This window comes from Mesoplodon mirus, assembly GCF_964341445.2.
Source record: "Mesoplodon mirus genome assembly, chromosome: 7".
Lineage (NCBI taxonomy): Eukaryota > Metazoa > Chordata > Mammalia > Artiodactyla > Ziphiidae > Mesoplodon > Mesoplodon mirus.
In genome coordinates, this window is record NC_138983.1 from 95744940 (window position 1) to 95765041 (window position 20102).

The following is a 20102-nucleotide window of genomic DNA, read 5'->3' on the forward strand; positions in this document are numbered from 1 at the left end:
AGGCAGAAGCTGCAATGTCTTTTAGGATCTAACCTCAGGAATCAAACTGTGTCATTTCTGCAATATCCTTGGTTACATAGAGAAGCTTTGTTACGGACTGAATTGCATTCCCCCAAAATGCATATGCTGAGGCCTCAATCCCAATATCGCAGAATGTGACCATATTTGGAGATAGTGTATTGAAATAGATGAGTAAGTTAAAATGAGATGATTGGGTGGGCCCTAATCCAAGGGCTGGTGTCCTTGTAAGAAGAGAGAGAGAGACGCCAGGGATGCACGTGCACAGAGAAAAGGGCATGTGAGGACACAGCAGGAAGGTGGCCGTCTGCAAGCCAAGGAGAGAGGCCTAACCCTGCCCACACCTTGATCTTGGACTTCCAGCCTCCAGAACTGTGAGAAAATGAATTTCTTTTGTTAAGACCTCCTGTGGTGTTTTGTTATGGCAGCCCCAGCTAACTAATATAAAGTCCATCCAGTATTGGAGAGGATGATGCAAGGGTCTGAATACCAGGAGACAAGAATCAGTGGGGCCATCTTGGAGACTGGCTACCACACCATGAAAGGTGTAGATCTTGAGTGTGCTCATTGAGTTTTGGCGGTCGTGTACACTTATGTAACCCAAACTCCTATCAAGATATAGAACATTACCATCACCCCAGAAAGTTCCCTCGTGTCCCTGCCCAGTCAATTCCCAGCCCCAGGCCCCAGAGCACCCACTCTTCTGAATTCTCTTCCCGCCATGGATTAGATATTCCTGTTCTAGAATCTCAAGTACACAGAACCATGTAGTACATGTTCCTTTGTGGAAGGCTTTTTTCACTCAGCATAGTATTTCTGAGATTCATTCATTTTGTTGTATGCATCATGTTCTGTCTTATGAACATATATACAGGGTTTTTGGGGTTTTTTTTTAATGTGTCCTTTGGACACATGGCACATGGGCTGTTTCTTTTCTTTTTTTCACTCCGCCATTTAAATTTTTCCACTGTAATCACCGGTTTCTCCAGTGCCATGTTGAACTTGGGGCTTCTCTAAAGGACTTGCATTCCCCCTGGAGAAATGAAGGATGAGTCCTATGGCTTAGAGTCCTTCACATCTACCTGGGCTCTATCTCCTCAGCCTCTCAGCCAGGTCTCATGTTTCCAAACGTTTGTCCTCATTCCCCTGACACTCTCCCCATCCTCAGAAAAGGACTTTCATCTTCCTGTGTCATGGGGAGTTCCTTTGTGTCTGGGCCTCTCTACTCCACGCTTTAGAGAAAACTCTGTGCTCCAGTCCTCCACGCTGTCTCTTGACAGAAAACACCTCTTTTTAAGGGTTCCGAGAAAGCTCTTTCCTCTCTTAGCAAAGCTGGGCTCTTCCAATTAAATTGGTTTACTGTTAGACTGTCACCTTGCTTTAGACTTGAAAAATTCTATTTGAAAACCCAAAGCCAAGGATTTATTTACTGCAGATCAGGTCAGGGTTTCTCAATCTTGGCACAGTGACAGGTGGGTCGCATAACTCCTTGTTGAAGGATCTGTCCTGTCCACTGTAGAGTGTTTAGCAGCATCCCTGACTCCTACCCACCAGAGATACCAGTAGCAACACCACCACCACCCCTAACTGTGGTTCTCAAAAATGTCTCCAGACATTGTCAAAAATGAAAACGTCATTTTGCCTGGGGGAAAACTCACCCTGTTCTACTTAATACTCATCCTTCCTTTACCACAAGGCAATAAAACGTCAGCTCCAAGGCCAAATCTTAATGGCAAGAGCTCATGGGAGGTGGGGAAGAATTACTGAGAAAAGAAAATATGTGGAGTGACTTATTAAAATAGCATCTTGATTCATATATATATATATATTTTTTTTTCCCAATAATGGGATCATATGAACCTAACATAGGTAACCTTCTTTTTTTTTCTTTTTTTGGCCGTGCCGCTCAGCTTGCAGGATCTTTGTTCCCCAGCCAGGGATGGAACCTGTGCCCCCTGCAGTGGAAGCACAGAATCCTAATCACTGGACTGCCAAGGAATTCCCTACCTGATTTTTAAAATTCAATAATATGTCATAAACATCTTCCCACTTCAATACATTGACTACATAGTGGTTAAAAGCATAGGCTCTGAATCCAACAAACTTAGGTTCATCCCTTGACTCTACCACTTACCAGCTGTGTGTCCTTGAGCAGGTGACTTGACGTCTCTGTGCCTCATATCTCTCACGTATAAAATGGAGATGGGAATAATAATGCCTATCTCACTGGGTTGTTATGAAGACGAAATCGTATCCTGCCTGTAAGTGCTGAGCACAGCGCCTGGTGCACAGCGAACATTCAGTAAATATTAAAATATTTAATATTTTAATATTTAAATTTTAAATTTTACAATCTTAATAATTTAAATATTTTAAAATTTTAATATTTAAATTTTAAATATTAAAATTTAAAAATTAAGTTATTACCTAACCATGATTGTTATTTAACTTTTATTTACAACTTACAATGTCTGAAAGACACAGTTAAGGTGCACACATACTGCCCCTGCTGCAGACTGGTGATTATTGGAGCGCACCAGGACAGCTGGGGGTTGTTAAAATATTAAAGTAACTCCCCTGCCATTTGGCCAACAGCTCATGCCCGAAAATTCTTAAAGTGCCTGCGTCCCCATATCCACCATCCCACCACCCCAGCCCTCCCGACTCTCCCTGGGGCTTCTCCCCACTGGGACCTCCGAAGGATCCAGCATCTAGAGTTAAGCCGGTTTGGTCATACATGGCCCTTAGGTTCTTTTTGATAAATAACAGTAGCCGGTAAAGAAGTTTGGGGCAGGTGAGGGGTAACTGCTCCAGCACCTCCCTGCCTGGGTGTAAGGAAAGCAAGTCTCAGAGCAAATTCTAGCCCCACAAAGACTTTGAGTAAACACACCTTCCCCAGTAAAGGGACCCCATCGATCAGCCTGTTCTGTAAGTTTGATGAAGTCCCCCCTCCGGCCATCATCTTGCAGGGAAGCGTCCCTCAAGACAGCCACGACAGGGTCGCAGAGGCAGCCGGAGTCACCCCTAGAGATGGCATCAGACGCCAGAACTCTAAGCTGAGACTGGACAGGGGCCCAGTTAGGGTCAGACCCCGAGGCCCTCCCTGGGGACACAGGCCCGTCAGTACCTTCCTCCAGTGGGAGCCGATTTCTTGAGGAATCTGAAAACAGATCAAGTCTTCCTCCTGAAAACTCAGTTTCCAAATTGTGATGCGCAGTCAGTGTCAAATAAACCCCAGATTTCAAAGGCTTCATGCCTCGAAGGAAAAGAATATAAAATATCTCCATATTTTTTGTAGATTACGTGTTGAAATGATGCTTTTTAATGTATTGGGTTAAATCAAATTGATCATTAAAAATTCCTCTCTTCTTTTTACCTTTTTAACGTGACTACGAGAACATTGAAAATTGCATTCTGTAGCTCCCTTAGTTCTCTATCAGTCACTGCTGCTGTAGTCAGTTAGGACTTTGCTGCTCAGGATCCAAGAGAGTCAGATGGGGGCAGTGAGCTTCAAATAAAAGTTTTCTAATCATGGACCTTGTTGGGAGGTGGAGGGAGAGAAAATGGGCAGCTGCTGAAGTTCCAGGCCCTTGTGTTCCTCGTGCCCCAGGAAACACTGTGGCCAGGGCTGCTCATTCAACACGCAAGGCTGTGCATTCTCTGGGCACCACAGGCCATCAGCTATGTCCACTAGAGGTTCTGGGGTCCACAAAGAGGTTTGAGACCTGGCTGGGGGGCAGGAATCTTTGATTCTAAAATGCATAAATAAAAAAGGCAGAAGCAAAATGAATAAATGATGAATGTCCACAAACATGACAGTGCGTGCTTCATTCATCATTAATGTTAATACTCATTAAAGTCTCATCACCACTGAAAACAATTTGTTCAGTTTCTCACTTCACAAGAAGATAAGAATGTGCAGTGACTGTCCAAAAACCATAGTCACTTGGAAATTTAAACTATGCTGCTTGGGCCCAAGTGATCTCACACGTAGAATTATAGAAATCTTTACAAACGTTTCTACACCAATAAAAAGAAATGTATTCAGTGTTGATGTGAGTGAATTGCGAGATGTCTGATGTGATACAGAGTGGGGTCCCCAAACACAATGCCATAATCCCTGAAAGTCATATAAAAAGGCCTTGTAATACTAGGGTAAATAAGAAAAAATATAGGAAAGCTTAAATGGCTATCAAGTGGATCCTAGTTAAACACGTTTGGCACACTTGGACAATGGACCACAATGCTACCCTGGAAAAGAACCAAGTACAGCCTCAAATACTGACATGGGAAGATGTTTTTGATATTGTTAGTTGAAAAGTAAGCTGGATAAGAATCTCTGTCATGTAAATGCGTTTTTGTTTTTTGAAAAGATATGACTGCAATAAAAAATATATAGCTAACGTTTAGTGCTAAATGCTCTACTTGAGGGGTCAGCAAACTTTTCCTGTAAAGAGCCAGATAGTAAATACTTTAGGATTTGTGGGTCACATGGTCTCTGCTGCAACTACTCAGCTCTGCCTTTGTAGCTGGAAAGCAGCCATAAATAATATGTAAATGATCACTGTGGCTATGTTGCAATAAAACTTTATTTACAAACATAGGTAGAATTCCAGATTGGGCCGCAGGGCCATAGTTTGCCAACCCCTGCTCTATATCATTATTCTATTTAATCTCCAGATAGCCCTTTATAGCCGAGACTATCAGTGATCCTAAATTATGTATGTGGAAACGAAGGCTTAGAAAGAGCAAATGACTTGCCCAAGGTCATCAGCTCTTATGCGGCATAGAAAAAAGTCTGGAAAGAGACACACCACAGTGCATCAGTGCAGTTAACTCTGGGGAAGAGAAATGAGGCAGCTCTTACCCTTTCCAGTCCTCCTGTAATGCTTTCAGTGCATAAGTCTCATGAATGTGAAGGTTAATCTGAAAATATTTTTTAAGACTTTGGGGAAACTCACAGTCTCCTCTGCATTCTCTGTTGATCTTGTGTGTTAGTGTGGACCAACGCGGCAGAACTGTCGGAACAATCAGTGGCCGAGGAAATTCCTGGGGCAGAGCCCTACAGAGAAATTTTTGTGGACCAGGACCTGGCCCAGTACGATAAGGTGAGGGGTCTCAGGGAAGCACAGAGCTACAGCAGCAAGAGGGACCATGGAGAGATTGCCACTGCCTCTTGTTCTCTGTGTCTCAAGGACTGTCCCTTTTTCCTACTTCCAAGAAACCACCTCTTCCTCCCAAGACATTCAGCCAGTGGCCACTGCTCATTTTATCCCAAATAACATCTACAACTACAAGGTACTGAGCACCTACTGTGTGCTGGGCCATGTCCTGTGCACTTGACATTTATTAGCTCGTTAATCTTCACCATCTTCAAACTAGATTTTATCAGCCTCACTTTGCAGATGAGGAAACTGAAGCTCAGAGAGGTTCAGTGATGTGTTCACGGCTGCCCAGTGCAAGGAGCAGTGTTAGGATTCAAAGCGAGGTCTGGTTAGCTTCTCAGCGGGTACTTCTAACTCCCACACAGTAATCACTTGGTCAACCTTCAGTGATGGAACAGTGATGCAAAAACACGTTCCTTGCAGGAGGACGTGAGCCCTGAAGTCAGGGAGGCGTGGGCCGAGAGACTCGTTAAAGAACCAGAGAGGTTTAAAGCAGGGATGCGAGCAGAACAGGAGGATTCAAGCCATCCTGGGAAGGGCCCAGGTCAATTTCTCCCCACTTAGACACGACATGAAAGTTACTCTAAAACAAGCAGTCTATAATATCTCGCTTTCCTTCAGGGCCAGGGCCTGCTCCTGCAGCAATTCTCAGAGTTTGTGAGGAGCAGACCTACCTGGGGTTCTTGTCAGACACGGAAATCCAAACCTTCAGAAGGCAGGGGTTCCAACCCAGGCATCCTGGACCAGACTCTGAAAAATGTTGCAGAAAGGCGAGAAGACACACTCAGATTCTGTATTTATCGCTGTGTAACAAGCCATCCCAAAACTTAGCGGCTTCCAACAGCAATTCATTATTCCCCAGAATCTATGGGTTGACCTGGAAGGTTCCTTTGCTCGTGTCCCCTGGCCTTACTCATGCGGCCTCAGTCAGCCGCTGGCTGGGCCAGGCTGGTGGTCGGTCTCCATTGGCCTCCTTCCCACATCTAGGGCCTCAGCCAGGACGCCTGGACTGGTGCGCCCCTTTGTGCATGTGGTTTTTCATCACAGCACGGTGGTCTCGGGGTTCCCAGGGGGCCAGAGCAGAAGCTGCACAGCCTGTAAGAACTTGCCTGGAGATCATGCAGCATCACTTCCATTCCATTCCGTTGGTTAAAGCTAGTCACGGGGCCAGCCCAGACTAGAGGGTGGGGAAATAGACTGGATGGCAAAACTGCAAAGTATTTGTAGCCATTTTTCAACCTGCCTCAATTTTAACTTGGAAATATAGTGCAACCACTATAATTTTTTCTATTTATAGAAAATTTTTATAAGCCATTTATCATTTTTTCTATTTATAATAGAAAGAATTCTTTCTCTTTATAAGTCGTTTATACCCTGACTTGCCAGGACTCCTTCAAGTGACAATAAACAAATTAGCTTGAGGGGGAGCATCGATTAGCTCATCTTATTGGAAAATTTAAAGGGCCACTAGCTTCAGGTATGGCTAGATCCAGGAGCTTGAATAATGTCATCAGAACACCTCCCCACTACCAACTTCTCCCCTCTGTTTCCCTCAGTGTCTGGCTTTCTTCATAAGGCTGGCTTTGTGTGTTAGAAAAGACAAACTCAGGCAAACAAGCCTACATGATCCAAAAGGAGGCAAGATCCTCTCCCTCTGTAATCGATGTGTGAAATCTCTGATTGACCAGCTTGGGCCACATGCACATGGGGAGGTGGGACAGGAAGGAGCAGGGCACATGACTGACAGTCCTACCCAGACCAAATGGAAGGAGGAACGCTCCCTCCAGAAGGGCAAGGGGACCCTCAGCAGGAAAGCAGAACCCACAGCTGTCCACTGCCCTCTGCAAACTTCTTATATTCCAGCACTGGCACAGGGCCTGGCACTTAGTTGCTGCCCGATGAATGTTTGTTGCATGAGAAATGAATAAGCACCTGGCTGATCATAACAGGGTGAAACAGGGGAAACTGCCCAGGAGTAGGGAATATGTCTGATGCTCTCTCTTGAAGTTTTGCCACCAACTTTCACAAGGACCCAAAGGAAGGCCCCTGGCAGCAGCTGGCAATGTCAGACAGGCTTTCTCATGAGCAAGACCCTGTCCTTCCCCAGGTCACGGAGCTAGCAGGTTGTGAGGCTGACTGGACGGCTCTCCTGGGAATGAGCTGGCCCAGAAATTGCCCGTTTACCTCCTCCCGTGACTGCTTTGGAAAAGGCCTCTGGGGAATTTTTTCTTCTTCTTCTTCTTCTTCAGTTTTTCTGACATTTTATTGATAACGTCTGGTGAGAAGTTTGGGGGAATTTTTTTTTTCCTTTTTTGGAAAACCTAACCAATTCTTTGGCTGCAGAGCTTTATCACTGGAGAGATGGAGGACAGGGTTAATTATACCTGTGGGTACAGTCTACCAGCAATTTTGTTTTTCCAGCCGAAAGTTGACATGAGCCCATGCAAATAAATCAGTATTCCTGTCTCATTTACTTTCCAGATTGAGTTACCTGGAAAAAATTCATACATGAATAGCCAAAAGAGGCAGGAAATATTAGAAGAGAGGAAAGGGAAAACAAATAGTTCAGAATGTTTTAAGTTAAAACAAATAACCCTCATTATAGGCAGAATGTGGTCAAACAGAATGTTGTTTTCCTAACTACCTTTCCTAGGTCCCCAGTGTGCTAGGCTGAATATTATAAATGAAAACACTCTAAGTAAACTTTCTAGCAACAAAAGTTCCCAAGTGGGATGGTTGTTCTTAATATGAAAGTCTAATTCTCGGGGAGAGGAAAGTTTCCGTACCTGTGAGGTATAGACATCCATTACAGGAGTCTATATACAATTACCTCATTTTAACCCAATTCTTGTCTCTATGAGATTTTCGAAGTGACAGAGATAGCCTTGAAAGTCTGCTTTTTCCCTCCCTGCCTGCCCTCACCTTCCCAAAGAATGATACCATATTTTTCCTGTCTTTCTTTAAATGGGCTCAGCCTTACACCCAGACCCACACCTAGTAAATTTCCCATCTGGCCTCCACCCAGGATGAAATAATTCTGCTGCTGGGAAAAGAAGTCAGCCGTCTCTCCGATTTTGAACTTGAATCTAAATACAAAGACACCGTGATAGCAAGCCTGCAGAACCAAGTGGCCAACCTGAGCCAGAAGCTGTTGGAAACAGCTGCCTCCAGGCAGAAGGAGAGGGTGATCCCGCCCAAGTTTCAGGTTCTGCATGAAGAGGACGATGCCCAACAGAGAGAGATCCAGAGCTTGAAAAACCAGGTAGGGCTCAGAGACAAGTGGGTCGGGGCCTTGGGGTCACAACACAGGGTGACAGCTCTCAGGTAGAGCCTGGGGGGAGCCACCCGGGTAGTTAGAAATGGGCAGTGAGCACAGCATGGTGAGGAGTACAGTTCCAGGGAGTGGAGGGTTGGCAAGTTTCTAGCCTTGTAAGAACAATATTAGATTTGATTAAGTGCCTACCATGTTCAGGCCCCGGTGCAGGTGCTTTGGGTGCATTAGCTTATTTATTTATTTACTTACTTATTTAATTTATTTATTTAATTTATTTATTTATGGCTGCATTGGGTCTTCGTTGCTGTGCACGGGCTTTCTCTAGTTGCAGTGAGCAGGGTCTACTCTTCACTGTGGTGCATGGGCTTCTCATTGCAGTGGCTTCTCTTGCTGCAGACCATGGGCTCTAGGCACGTGGGCTTCAGTAGTTGCAGCATGAGGGCTTCAGTAGCTGTGGCTCGCGGACTCTAGAGTGCAGGCTCAGTAGTTGTGGCCCACGGGCATAGTTTCTCCACAGCATGTGGGATCTTCCTGGACCAGGGCTCGAACTCCTGTCCCCTGCATTGGCAGGGGGATTCTTAACCACTGCACCATGAGGGAAGTCCCCTCATTAGCTATTTAAACCTCAGTCTTCTGACAGATGCCATTCTACAGATGAGGAGACTGAGGCACGCTCAGAGATGCCCAGAAGCTTGTTACAGCTTGCACAGCAAGTGAGAGACAGTGATGTGATTTGGGCTCAGCTCTGCCACCTTGTACACCTCATGCTTTCACATCCACTTTGCATTTCCACCCAACTCCTGTCGCTTCAGTGACCACTTCTCACACCCACCCAGACCCAGCCAGAAAGAGCTGGAGATGGGGAGAAGGAACCCCACAGTGTTCCAAACACTGAGGCCTTTATCAAACCCTGAAGGCAGCTGCTGGTTCATTTATAGGGAATTTCACCAAAAAATCTCCACCCAGAATGTCTGGGTTTACCAGTCAACTTCCTTCCTCCTGAAACTAAATCCAAAAGAAAAAAAAATTTTTTTTTAAGTTTTAAAGAACTACTTTAAAATTGGCCACTGATCTTGTACATAAATTATATCTCAACAACGTTGATAAAAAAGCAATTGGTCATTGATGAATTTTGGCCTCAGTGCATAATTCTGCTTAAAACCGTAGTCAGATTTGGTTCAACATGACGGAGTAGAAGGACATGCTGTCACTCCCTCTTTCGAGAACACTGGAATCACAGCTAACTGCTGAACAATCATCGACAGGAAGACACTGGAACTCACCAAAAAAGATACCCCACATGCAAAGACAAAGGAGAAGGTGCAAAGAGACAGTAGGAGGGGCGCAAACCCAATAAAATCAAATCCCATCACTGCTGGGTGGGTGACTCACAAACTGGAGAACACTTATACCACAGAAGTCCACCCACTGGAGTGAAGGTTCTGAGCCCCACGTCAGGCTTCCCAACCTGGGGGTCCGGCAATGGGAGGAGGAATTCCTAGAGACTCAGACTTTGAAGGCTAGTGGGATTTGATTGCAGGACTTTGGCAGGACTGGGGGAAAGAGCGATTACACTCCTGGAGGGCACACACAAAGTAGTATGTGCATTGGGACCCAGGGGAAGGAGCAGTGACCCCTATAGGAGACTGAACCAGACCTACCTGCTAGTGTTGGAGGGTCTCCTGCAGAGGCGGGAGGCAGCTGTGGCTCACCAAGGGACAAGGACACTGGCAGCAGAAGTTCTGGGAAGTATTCCTTGGCATGAGCCCTCCCAGAGTCTGCCATTAGCCCCAACATAGAGCCCAGGTAGGCTCCAGTGTTGGGTCACTTCAGGCCAAACAACTAACAGGGAGGGAACCCAGACCCACCCATCAGTAGACAAGCAGATTAAAGTTTTACTGAGCTCTGCCTACCAATGCCACAGCCAGCTCTACCCACCACCAGTCCCTCCTATCAGGAAACTTCCACAAGCCTCTTAGATAGCCTCATCCACCAGAGGGCAGACAGCAGCAACAAGAAGAACTACAATCCTGCAGCTTGTGGAACAAAAACAATATTCACAGAAAGACAGAAAAGATGAAAAGGCAGAGGGCCATGTAACAGATGAAGGAACAAGGTAAAACCCCAGAAAACAACTAAATGAAATGGAGATAGGCAACCTTCCAGAAAAAGAATTCAGAATAATGATAGTGAAGATGATCCTGGACCTCAGAAAAAGAATGGAGGCAAAGATCGAGAAGATGCAAGAAATGTTTAACAAAGATCTAGAAGAATTCAAGAATAAACAAACAGAGATGAACAATACAATAACTGAAAAAAAAACACACTAGAAGGAATCAATAGAATAACTGAGGCAAAAGAACGGATAAGTGACCTGGAAGACAGAATGGTGGAATTCACTGCTGCGGAACAGAATAAAGAAAAAAGAATGAAAAGAAATGAAGACAGCTTAAGAGACCTCTGGGACAACATTAAACACAACAACGTTCACATTATACGGGTCCCAGAAGGAGAAGAGAGAGAGAAAGGACCCGAGAAGATATTGAAGAGATTATAGTCAAAAACTTCCCGGGGCTTCCCTGGTGGCGCAGTGGTTGGGAGTCTGCCTGCCAATGCAGGGGACACGGGTTCGAGTCCTGGTCTGGGAAGATCCCGCATGCCGCGGAGCAACTAGGCCCGTGAGCCACAACTACTGAGCCTGCGCATCTGGAGCCTGTGCTCCGCAACAAGAGAGGCCGCGATACTGAGAGGCCCACGCACCGCGATGAAGAGTGGTCCCCGCTTGCCACAACTAGGAGAAGCCCTCGCACAGAAACGAAGACCCAACACAGCAAAAATAAATTAAAACAAAAAAAACAAAAAAAACAAAAAAAAAACTTCCCTAACATCGGAAAGGAAATAGCCACCCAAGTCCAGGAAGCACAGAGAGTCCCATACAGGAGAAACCCAAGGAGAAACACACCGAGACACATCGTAATCAACTTGGCAAAAATTAAAGAAAAATTATTGACAGCAGCAAGGGAAAAATGACAAATAACATACAAGGGAACTCCCAGAAGGTTAACAGCTGATTTCTCAGCAGAAACTCTACCAACCAGAAGGGAGTGGCATGATATACTTAAAGTGATGAAAGGGAAGAACCTACAACCAAGATTACTCTACCCAGCAAGGATCTCATTGAGATTCGATGGAGAAATCAAAAGCTTGACAGACAAGCAAAAGCTAAGAGAATTGAGCACCACCAAACCAGCTCTACAACAAATGTTAAAGGAACTTCTCTAAGTGGGAAACACAAGAGAAGAAAAGGACCTACAGAAACAAACCCAAAACAATTAAGAAAATGGTCATAGAAACATACATATCGATAATTACCTTAAACGTGAATGGATCAAATGCTCCAACCAAAAGACACAGGGTTGCTGAAAGGATACAAAAACAAGACCCATCTATATGCTGTCTCCAGGCGACCCACTTCAGACCTAGGGACACATACAGACTGAAAGTGAGGGGATGGAAAAAGATATTCCATGCAAATGGAAATCAAAGGAAAGCTGGAGTAGCAATACTCGTATCAGGTAAAATACACTTTAAAATAAAGAATGTTACAAGAGACAAGGAAGGACACTACGTAATGATCAAGGCATCAATCCAAGAGGAAGATATAACAATTATAAATATATATGCACCCAACATAGGAACACCTCAATACAAAAGGCAATCGCTAACAGCTCTAAAAGAGGAAATCAACAGTAACACAATAATAGTGGGGGACTTGAACACCTCACTTACACCAATGGACAGATCATCCAAAGAGAAAATTAATAAGGAAACACAAGCTTTAAATGACACAATAGACCAGATAGATTTAATTGGTATTTGTAGGACATTCCGTCCAAAAACAGCAGATTGCACTTTCTTCTCAAGTGCGCACGGAACATTTTCCAGGATAGGTCACGTTTTGGGTCACAAATCAAGCCTCAGGAAATTTAAGAAAATTAAAATCATATCAAGCATCTTTTCTGACCACAACGCTATGAGATTAGAAATGAATTACAGGGAAAAACCTGTAAAAAAAACAAACACATAGAGGCTAAACAGTATGTTACTAAATAACCAAGAGATCACTGAAGAAATCAAAGAGGAAATCAAAAAATACCTTGAGATAAATGACAATGAAAACACGACTATCCAAAACCTATGGGATGCAGCAAAAGCATCCCATAGTTCTAAGAGGGAAGTTCATAGCTATACAAGCCTACCTCAAGAAACAAGAAAAATCTCAAATAAACAATCTAACGTTACACCTAAAGGAACTAGAGAAAGAAGAACAAACAAAACCCAAAGTGAGCAGAAGGCAAGAAATCATAAAGATCAGAGCAGAAATAAATGAAATAGAAACAAAGAAAACAATAGCAAAGATCAATAAAACTAAAAGATGGTTCTTTGAGGAGTTAAACAAAATTGATAAACCATTAGCCAGACTCATCAAGAAAAAGAGGGAGAGGACTCAAATCAATAAAATTAGAAAGGAAAAAGAAGTTACAACAGACACTGCAGAAATACAAAGCATCCTAAGAGACAACTACAAGCAACTCTCTGCCAATAAAATGGACAACCTGGAAGACATGAACAAATTCTTAGAAAGTTATAACCTTTCAAGTCTGAACCAGGAAGAAATAGAAAATATGAACAGACCAATCACAAGTAATGAAATTGAAACTGTGATTAAAAATCTTCCAACAAACAGAAGTCCAGGACCAGAAGGCTTCACAGGTGAATGCTATCAAACATTTAGAGACGAGCTAACACCCATCTTTCTCAAACTCTTCCAAAAAATTGCAGAGGAAGGAACACTCCCAAACTCATTCTCTGAGGCCACCATCACCCTGATACCAAAACCAGACAAAGATACTACAAAAAAAGAAAATTACAGACCAATATCACTGATGAATATAGATGCAAAAATCCTCAACAAAATACTAGCAAACAGAATCCAGCAACACATTAAAAGGATCATACACCATGATCAAGTGGCATTTATCCCAAAGAGGCAAGGATTCTTCAATATATGCAAATCAATCAATGTGATACACCATATTAACAAATTGAAAAAGAAAAACCATATGATCAGCTCAATGGATGCAGAAAAAGCTTTTGACAAAATTCAACTCTGATTTATGATAAAAACTCTCCAGAAAGTGGGCATAGAGGGAACCTACTTCACCATAGTAAAGGCCATATATGACAAAGCCACAGCAAACATCATTCTCAATGGTGAAAAACTGAAAGCATTTCCTCTAAGATCAGGAACAAGACAAGGATGTCCACTCTCACTACTATTCTTCAACATAGTTTTGGAAGTCCTAGCCACAGCAATCAGTGAAGAAAAAGCAATAAAAGGTATCCAAATTGAAAAAAAAGAAGTAAAACTGTCACTGTTTGCAGATGACAGGATACTCTACAGAGAGAATCCTAAAGATGCCACCAGAAATCTACTAGAGCTAATCAATGAACTTGGTCAAGTTGCAGGACACAAAATGAATGCACAGAAATCTCTTGCATTCCTATACACTAATGATGAAAAATCTGAAAGAGAAATTAAGGAAACACTCTCATGTACCACTGCAACCAAAAAATACAATACCTAGGAATAAACCTACCTAGGGAGACAAAGACCTGTATGCAGAAAACTGTAAGACACTGATGAAAGCAATTAAAGATGATAGCAACAGATGGAGAGATATACCATGTTCTTGGATTGGAAGCATCAATATTGTGAAAATGACTCTACTACCCAAAGCAATCTACAGATTCAATGCAATCCCTATCAAATTACCAATGGCATTTTTTAGAGAACTAGAACAGAAAAGCTTAAAATTTGTGTGGAGAGAAAAAAGGCCCCGAATAGCCAAAGCAGTCTTGAGGGAAAAAAATGGAGATGGAGGAATCAGACTCCCTAACTTCAGCCTATACTACAAAGCCACACTAATCAAGACAATATGGTACTGGCACAAAAACAGAAATATAGGTCAGTGGAACAGAATAGAAAGCCCAGAGATAAACCCACACACCTATGGTCAACTAATCTATGACAAAGGAGTCAAGGATATACAGTGGAGAAAAGACAGTCTCTTCAATAAGTGGTGCTGGGAAAACTGGACAGCTACATGTAAAAGAATGAAATTAGAACACTCCCTAACGCCATACACAAAAATAAACTCAAAACGGATTAGAGACCTAAATGTAAGACCAGACACTCTAAAATTCTTAGAGGAAAACATAGGAAGAACACTCTTTGACATAAATCACAGCAAGATATTTTTTGATCCACTTCCTAGAGTAATGGAAATAAATACCAAAATAAACAAATGGGACCTAATGAAACTTCAAAGCTTTTGCACAGCAAAGGAAACCATAAACAGGATGAAAAGACAACCCTCAGACTGGGGGAAAATATTTGCAAAGGAAGCAACTGACAAATGATTAATATCCAAAATATATAAAGAGCTCATGCAGCTCAATATTAAAAAAACAAACAACCCAATCCAAAAATGGGCAGAATACCTAAATAGACGTTTCTCCAAAGAAGATATACCGCTGGCCAAGAAGCACATGAAAAGCTGCTCAACATCATTAATTATTAGAGAAATGCAAATCAAAACTGCAATGAGGTATCACCTCACACCAGTTAGAATGGGCATCATCAGAAAATCTACAAACAACAAATTCTGGAGAAGGTGTGGAGAAAAGGGGACCGTCTTGCACTGTTGGTGGGAATGTAAATTGATAGAGCCACTATGGAGAACAGTATGGAAGTTCCTTAAAAAACTAAAAATAGAATTACCATAGGACCCAGCAATCCCACTACTGGGCATATACCTAGAGAAAACCATAATTCAAAAAGCCACATGCACCCCAATGTTCATTGCAGTACTATTTACAATAGCCAGATCATGGAAGCAACCTAAATGCCCATCGACGGACGAATGGTTAAAGAGGAAGTGGTACATATATACAATGGAATATTACTCAGCCATAAAAAGGAACAAAATTGGGTCATTTGTAGAGACGTGGATGCATCTAGAGACTGCCATACAGAGTGAAGTAAGTCAGAAAGAGAAGAACAAATATCCTATATTAACGCATATATGTGGAACCTAGAAAAATGGTAAAGATGAACCAGTTTGCAGAGCAGAAATGGAGACACACATGTAGAGAACGAACGTATGGACACCAAGGGGGGAAAGCGGCAGGGGGTGGGGGTGGTAGTATGATGAATTGAGAGATTGGGATTTACATGTATACACTGATGTGTATAAAATGGGTGACTAATAAGAAAAATATAAATAAATAAATAAACATTTTTTAAAAAGAGAGAGAAAAAAAAAAAACGTAGTCAGTGCTTGGGGGCCCTTGTTCTCTTGTTCTCTGTTTACTGTCTTTCCCTCTGTAACCGATTCTAGGTACACAGTTTCAATCCTAGAAATGGTGCTGTAGAAAGGACACAGATTGTGTATGGTGAACCTAGGAGATTCTAGCAGGAAACTGTAAGCTCCATGAAGGCAAAGGTTGGTCCCAGTAACCTTCTAGAACTCTGTTAGGACCGTGTCTGTTTGTTTGTTCTTTATTCATCCATCCATCCATCCGTCCATTAATCCAAAGAAATATTTTGGGGGGCCTATCCCATGCCATGCCCTCTTCCAGGCTCTGAGAATTCAGCAGAGAACAAGACAGACATGATCCTTCCCCCTGTTATGCTCTAGTGAGGGAGACAGAAAAAACAAGTCAACAAATACATGCTCTAATATTTAAATGAACTAATGACTCTCCTTCAAACCTGGTTTTGAAAAAACAATGAAAGTAACAGGTCCTGTAGGAATTATTAGTGCAAACAGCTACCTTGACATGTAGCTGACACATTAATGAGCATCTTTTTCTTGAACTGAACCCAATTTTGCTGAAATATTCCTTTCAGTTATTCTCCCATTTCAGAGGTTTCCTGAGAAAATGACATGTCTTTTTCAGGTACATGGATGAGGCTGAATTATTCCCACATACCTTTTTTATTTTTGGCCATACCACGCGGCTTGCAGGATCTTAGTTCCCTGACCAGGGATCAAACCCAGGCCTCCAGCAGTGGAAGCACAGAGCCCTAACCACTGGACTGCCAGGGAATTCCCCACATACCTTTTTTTAAATAATTGAAATATATTTGACATAGAATATTATATAATTTCCACATATCTTTGAATATCAGCTGGTCCCAATTTGAGTTTTATTTAAAGTGGCTGCCGATATCTGGGGGAAAAATGTTTTTTTACAAAGAAATTATCTAGAAATAATTACACTGATGCATCATGCTCTTGCCTCCCCTACCACTGGAGCCTCACTTATAACTGAAGAAGAATATTTTATAGCAAGGCATATATGAACCAGAGGCTCCATCGGTTTGAACTCAAATCAAGTTTCATCCACTGACATTTTAGTTTCTTAACTATTCTACTGCCTGCAGAGCATTCCACCAGAAGTATAAGCCACATGGCAGGTTGATTTATGGTTCTGATTACTTTATGTGTTTTCCCTGGTCCCCGAAGGTGTGTGCATAATGATTTGCTCTCAGAGATCTTCGATCCGCTACAATATCACTAGAAAATTCTTACCTCCATGTGCTCTTATACGCCTGTGCTAATTAGAAGCCAAATTATCATCCTGAAACAATCACTCCTCCTAGCACTCTTAACTTTCTTATGATTCAGTGCCCATTTTATTACACAGCTTAACAGACATTAAACATCTTGGAATTTATGTCATTACAAACAATATGGATATTTACTTTGATAGTAAAAGTATCAAAGAGGTTTGAAGACTCTTTGGAGTTTTCCAGCAATCCGAAATCCTAAAACTCTGACACTCAGATTGAAATATTTTCAATCTGTCAAAACCACTGGAGTCTTAGAGGGGAACGTATGTTTTCCCTTCTGGAAGTTTGTCTCTGTGTGTTCTATCTCTGGTATCGTGCAAATAAAAGCATTAAGCTGAGAAGAGCTTACAAACACTTTCAGTGTTCCAAGGACCTTTTATGGAAAAGTTGTAGTTCCCCCCAACAGAGAAAAGTAAGATGTGAAAGAATTTTTTCACTGAAAGTTTCCAAAGCACAAACATGCAAAAGTATAGCCTTGGGGAGAGTGGGGGTCAGAGTGGCCTGTGTCCCCGCAACTTCTAGCATAGACCCCCCCCAATAATGTCTCAGGTGCCCCAGGGAAAAAGTAAGTGTAACTGCCCCAAATGTCCTAGACTCTGAACCATGATGGTGTATGAAACGAGTCAGAAAACTTGTGAGACCTTGACGGTTCTGTTAATTCTACCAGAGTAATAATGACAAGATTTCCAAGGACACAAACCAAGACCAAAGGCTGTGAGCGCCATCTGGTGGCCATATCAGCACGCCCGAACTCCATTACCTGGGCATGCCCACCACCTCCCCCCAATCTTTTTTTTTTTTTTTTTTTTTAGCATGATGCCCGAAACCTGGTCTGATGGTAAACAGGGAAATTCCTGTATTTCTTCTTTTGGAGGGATTATTTTTATTTAAGACACTGAGTCTCTATTTACTCTTATAACAGTTATTTTTAATTTAATGCACGTTTTTAAGTTTAAAAAGGGAGCTGCTTCTACGAAAAATGCTAAGAAATTATAGTGGGGCTAGCCAAGAGACATGGGAAAAATGGTGAAAGTGGTATATGAATGACTGAAGTTTAGGAACTCTCTTCGGGTGGGGTTGCCAGATAAAGTAAGGACACCCAGTTAAATTTGAATTTTAGAATTTCGTTTTAGCGTGTGTCCCAAATATTGCATGGGACACATTTGCACTAAAATATTATTCGTTATCTGAAATCCTATTTTAAGTGAACATCCTTTTTTCCTCCCCTAAATCTGGCAACCTTACCTTAGGAGAACAAAGAAATTGCACCCAGGACTTCCCTGGTGGGACAGTGGTTAGGAATCCACCTGCCAGTGCAGGGGACACGGGCTCGAGCCCTGGTCCGGGAAGATCCCACATGCCGTGGAGCATGTAAGCCTGTGCGCCACAGCTACTGAGCCCTCGTGCCACAACTACTGAAGCCTGTGTGCTTAGAGCCCAGGCTCTGCAACAAGAGAAGGCGCCACAATAAGCCTATGCACCGCAACAAAGACCCAACGCAGCCAAAAATAAATAAATAAATAAATAAAATTTATTTTTAAAAAAAGAAAAGAAATTGCATCCTTCTCCTTGTCACTTCCGTTTTGATCTATCAAAACAAGCTAGTGGGGCTTCCCTGGTGGTGCAGTGGTTGACAGTCCGCCTGCCGATGCAGGGGACACAGGTTCGTGCCCCGGTTCGGGAAGATCCCACATGCCGCAGAGTGGCTGGGCCCGTGGGCCATGGCCACTGAGCCTGCGCATCCGGAGCCTGTGCTCCACAACGGGAGAGGCCACAACAGTGAGAAGCCCGCGTACAGCGAAAAAAAAAAAACAAAACAAAACAAGCTAGCTCTTGTCCTGTCTACGGATTGCTTGACATTTATGCCCCAATAAACGTGTCCCTGTGGGAGTACTGAGGCCTGACATCTGAAAAATCACAGGGCAAAGGCCCACAGTGCACCTTGAGGTGGGAATGTCCGGGCCACTCAGAACAAGCAGTCTGGCCACATCAGACCGAGAGGGAGGGGGTTCTGGGCCCAGCTCTCTTTCCCGGCCTCTCGGGTACCTGCTCTGTGGAGGCCGAGGCCTGGCAGCTACTTTCGGGCCCTTACCAACGTTGCATTTGATGGAGAGCCTTCCGCACCCCACGTGTAGACCTAGACCCCTGGAGGGGGGCCCGCCCTTGAGGGGGCTCTGAGCCATGGACTTAGAGGGTGCTCACAGCAGCCATAGATAGAGCCGGCCTGTGGTGCTCCCACCCACGATTCCTGTATTTCCTTTATTTTTTTATTATTTTTTTTGTGTGTGGTACACATGCCTCTCACTGTTGTGGCCTCTCCCATTGCGGAGCACAGTCTCCGGATGCGCAGGCTCGGCGGCCATGGCCCACAGACCCAGCCGCACCGCGGCATGTGGGATCTTCCCGGACTGGGTCACGAACCCGCGTCCCCTGCATCGGCAGGCGGACTGTCACCCACCTCGTCACCAGGGAAGCCCCTGTATTTCCTCTTAATAACAACCACACTGGCGTTTAAGTGAGCCTGGCAAGGCTTACAAATGCACACATAAAGATTACCAACTACCTTCCCCAGAGACGGACAAGGGAAGTTGAAGCTAAAACACACCGTGAGGGCTTCCCTGGTGGCGCAGTGGTTGAGAGTCCACCTGCCGATGCAGGGGACACGGGTTCGTGCCCCGGTCCGGAAAGATACCACATGCTGCGGAGTGGCTGGGCCCCTGAGCCATGGTCGCTGAGCCTGCGTGACCGGAGCCTGTGCTCCACAATGAGAGAGGCCACAACAGTGAGAGGCCCGCGTACCGCAAAAAAAAAACCAAAATAAACCCAAAACAAAAGAAAAAAAACACCCAGTGGGTAGTCAGAGGAGAGGACCGTCAATAGCTCTTCCCCCTGTGCCGTGTGCCAGGCTTGATCTGAGCACTTGTACACATGCTTACTTATTAAA

At 43.6% G+C, this 20102-nt stretch overlaps 1 protein-coding gene across 1 annotated transcript in view; it reads left to right on the forward strand.

Annotated features, from left to right (window-relative positions):
* LOC309808891 (forkhead-associated domain-containing protein 1-like) overlaps positions 1–20102 on the forward strand; it is a gene marked incomplete at both ends in the record, with an annotated part of 88057 nt that overhangs the window by 40493 nt on the left and 27462 nt on the right. Inside the window, 2 exons of the mRNA XM_082629463.1 lie at positions 5017–5126; positions 8209–8445. Coding sequence (XP_082485589.1) covers positions 5017–5126; positions 8209–8445 — 347 coding nt within the window. The remainder of the gene's footprint in view (positions 1–5016; positions 5127–8208; positions 8446–20102) is intronic.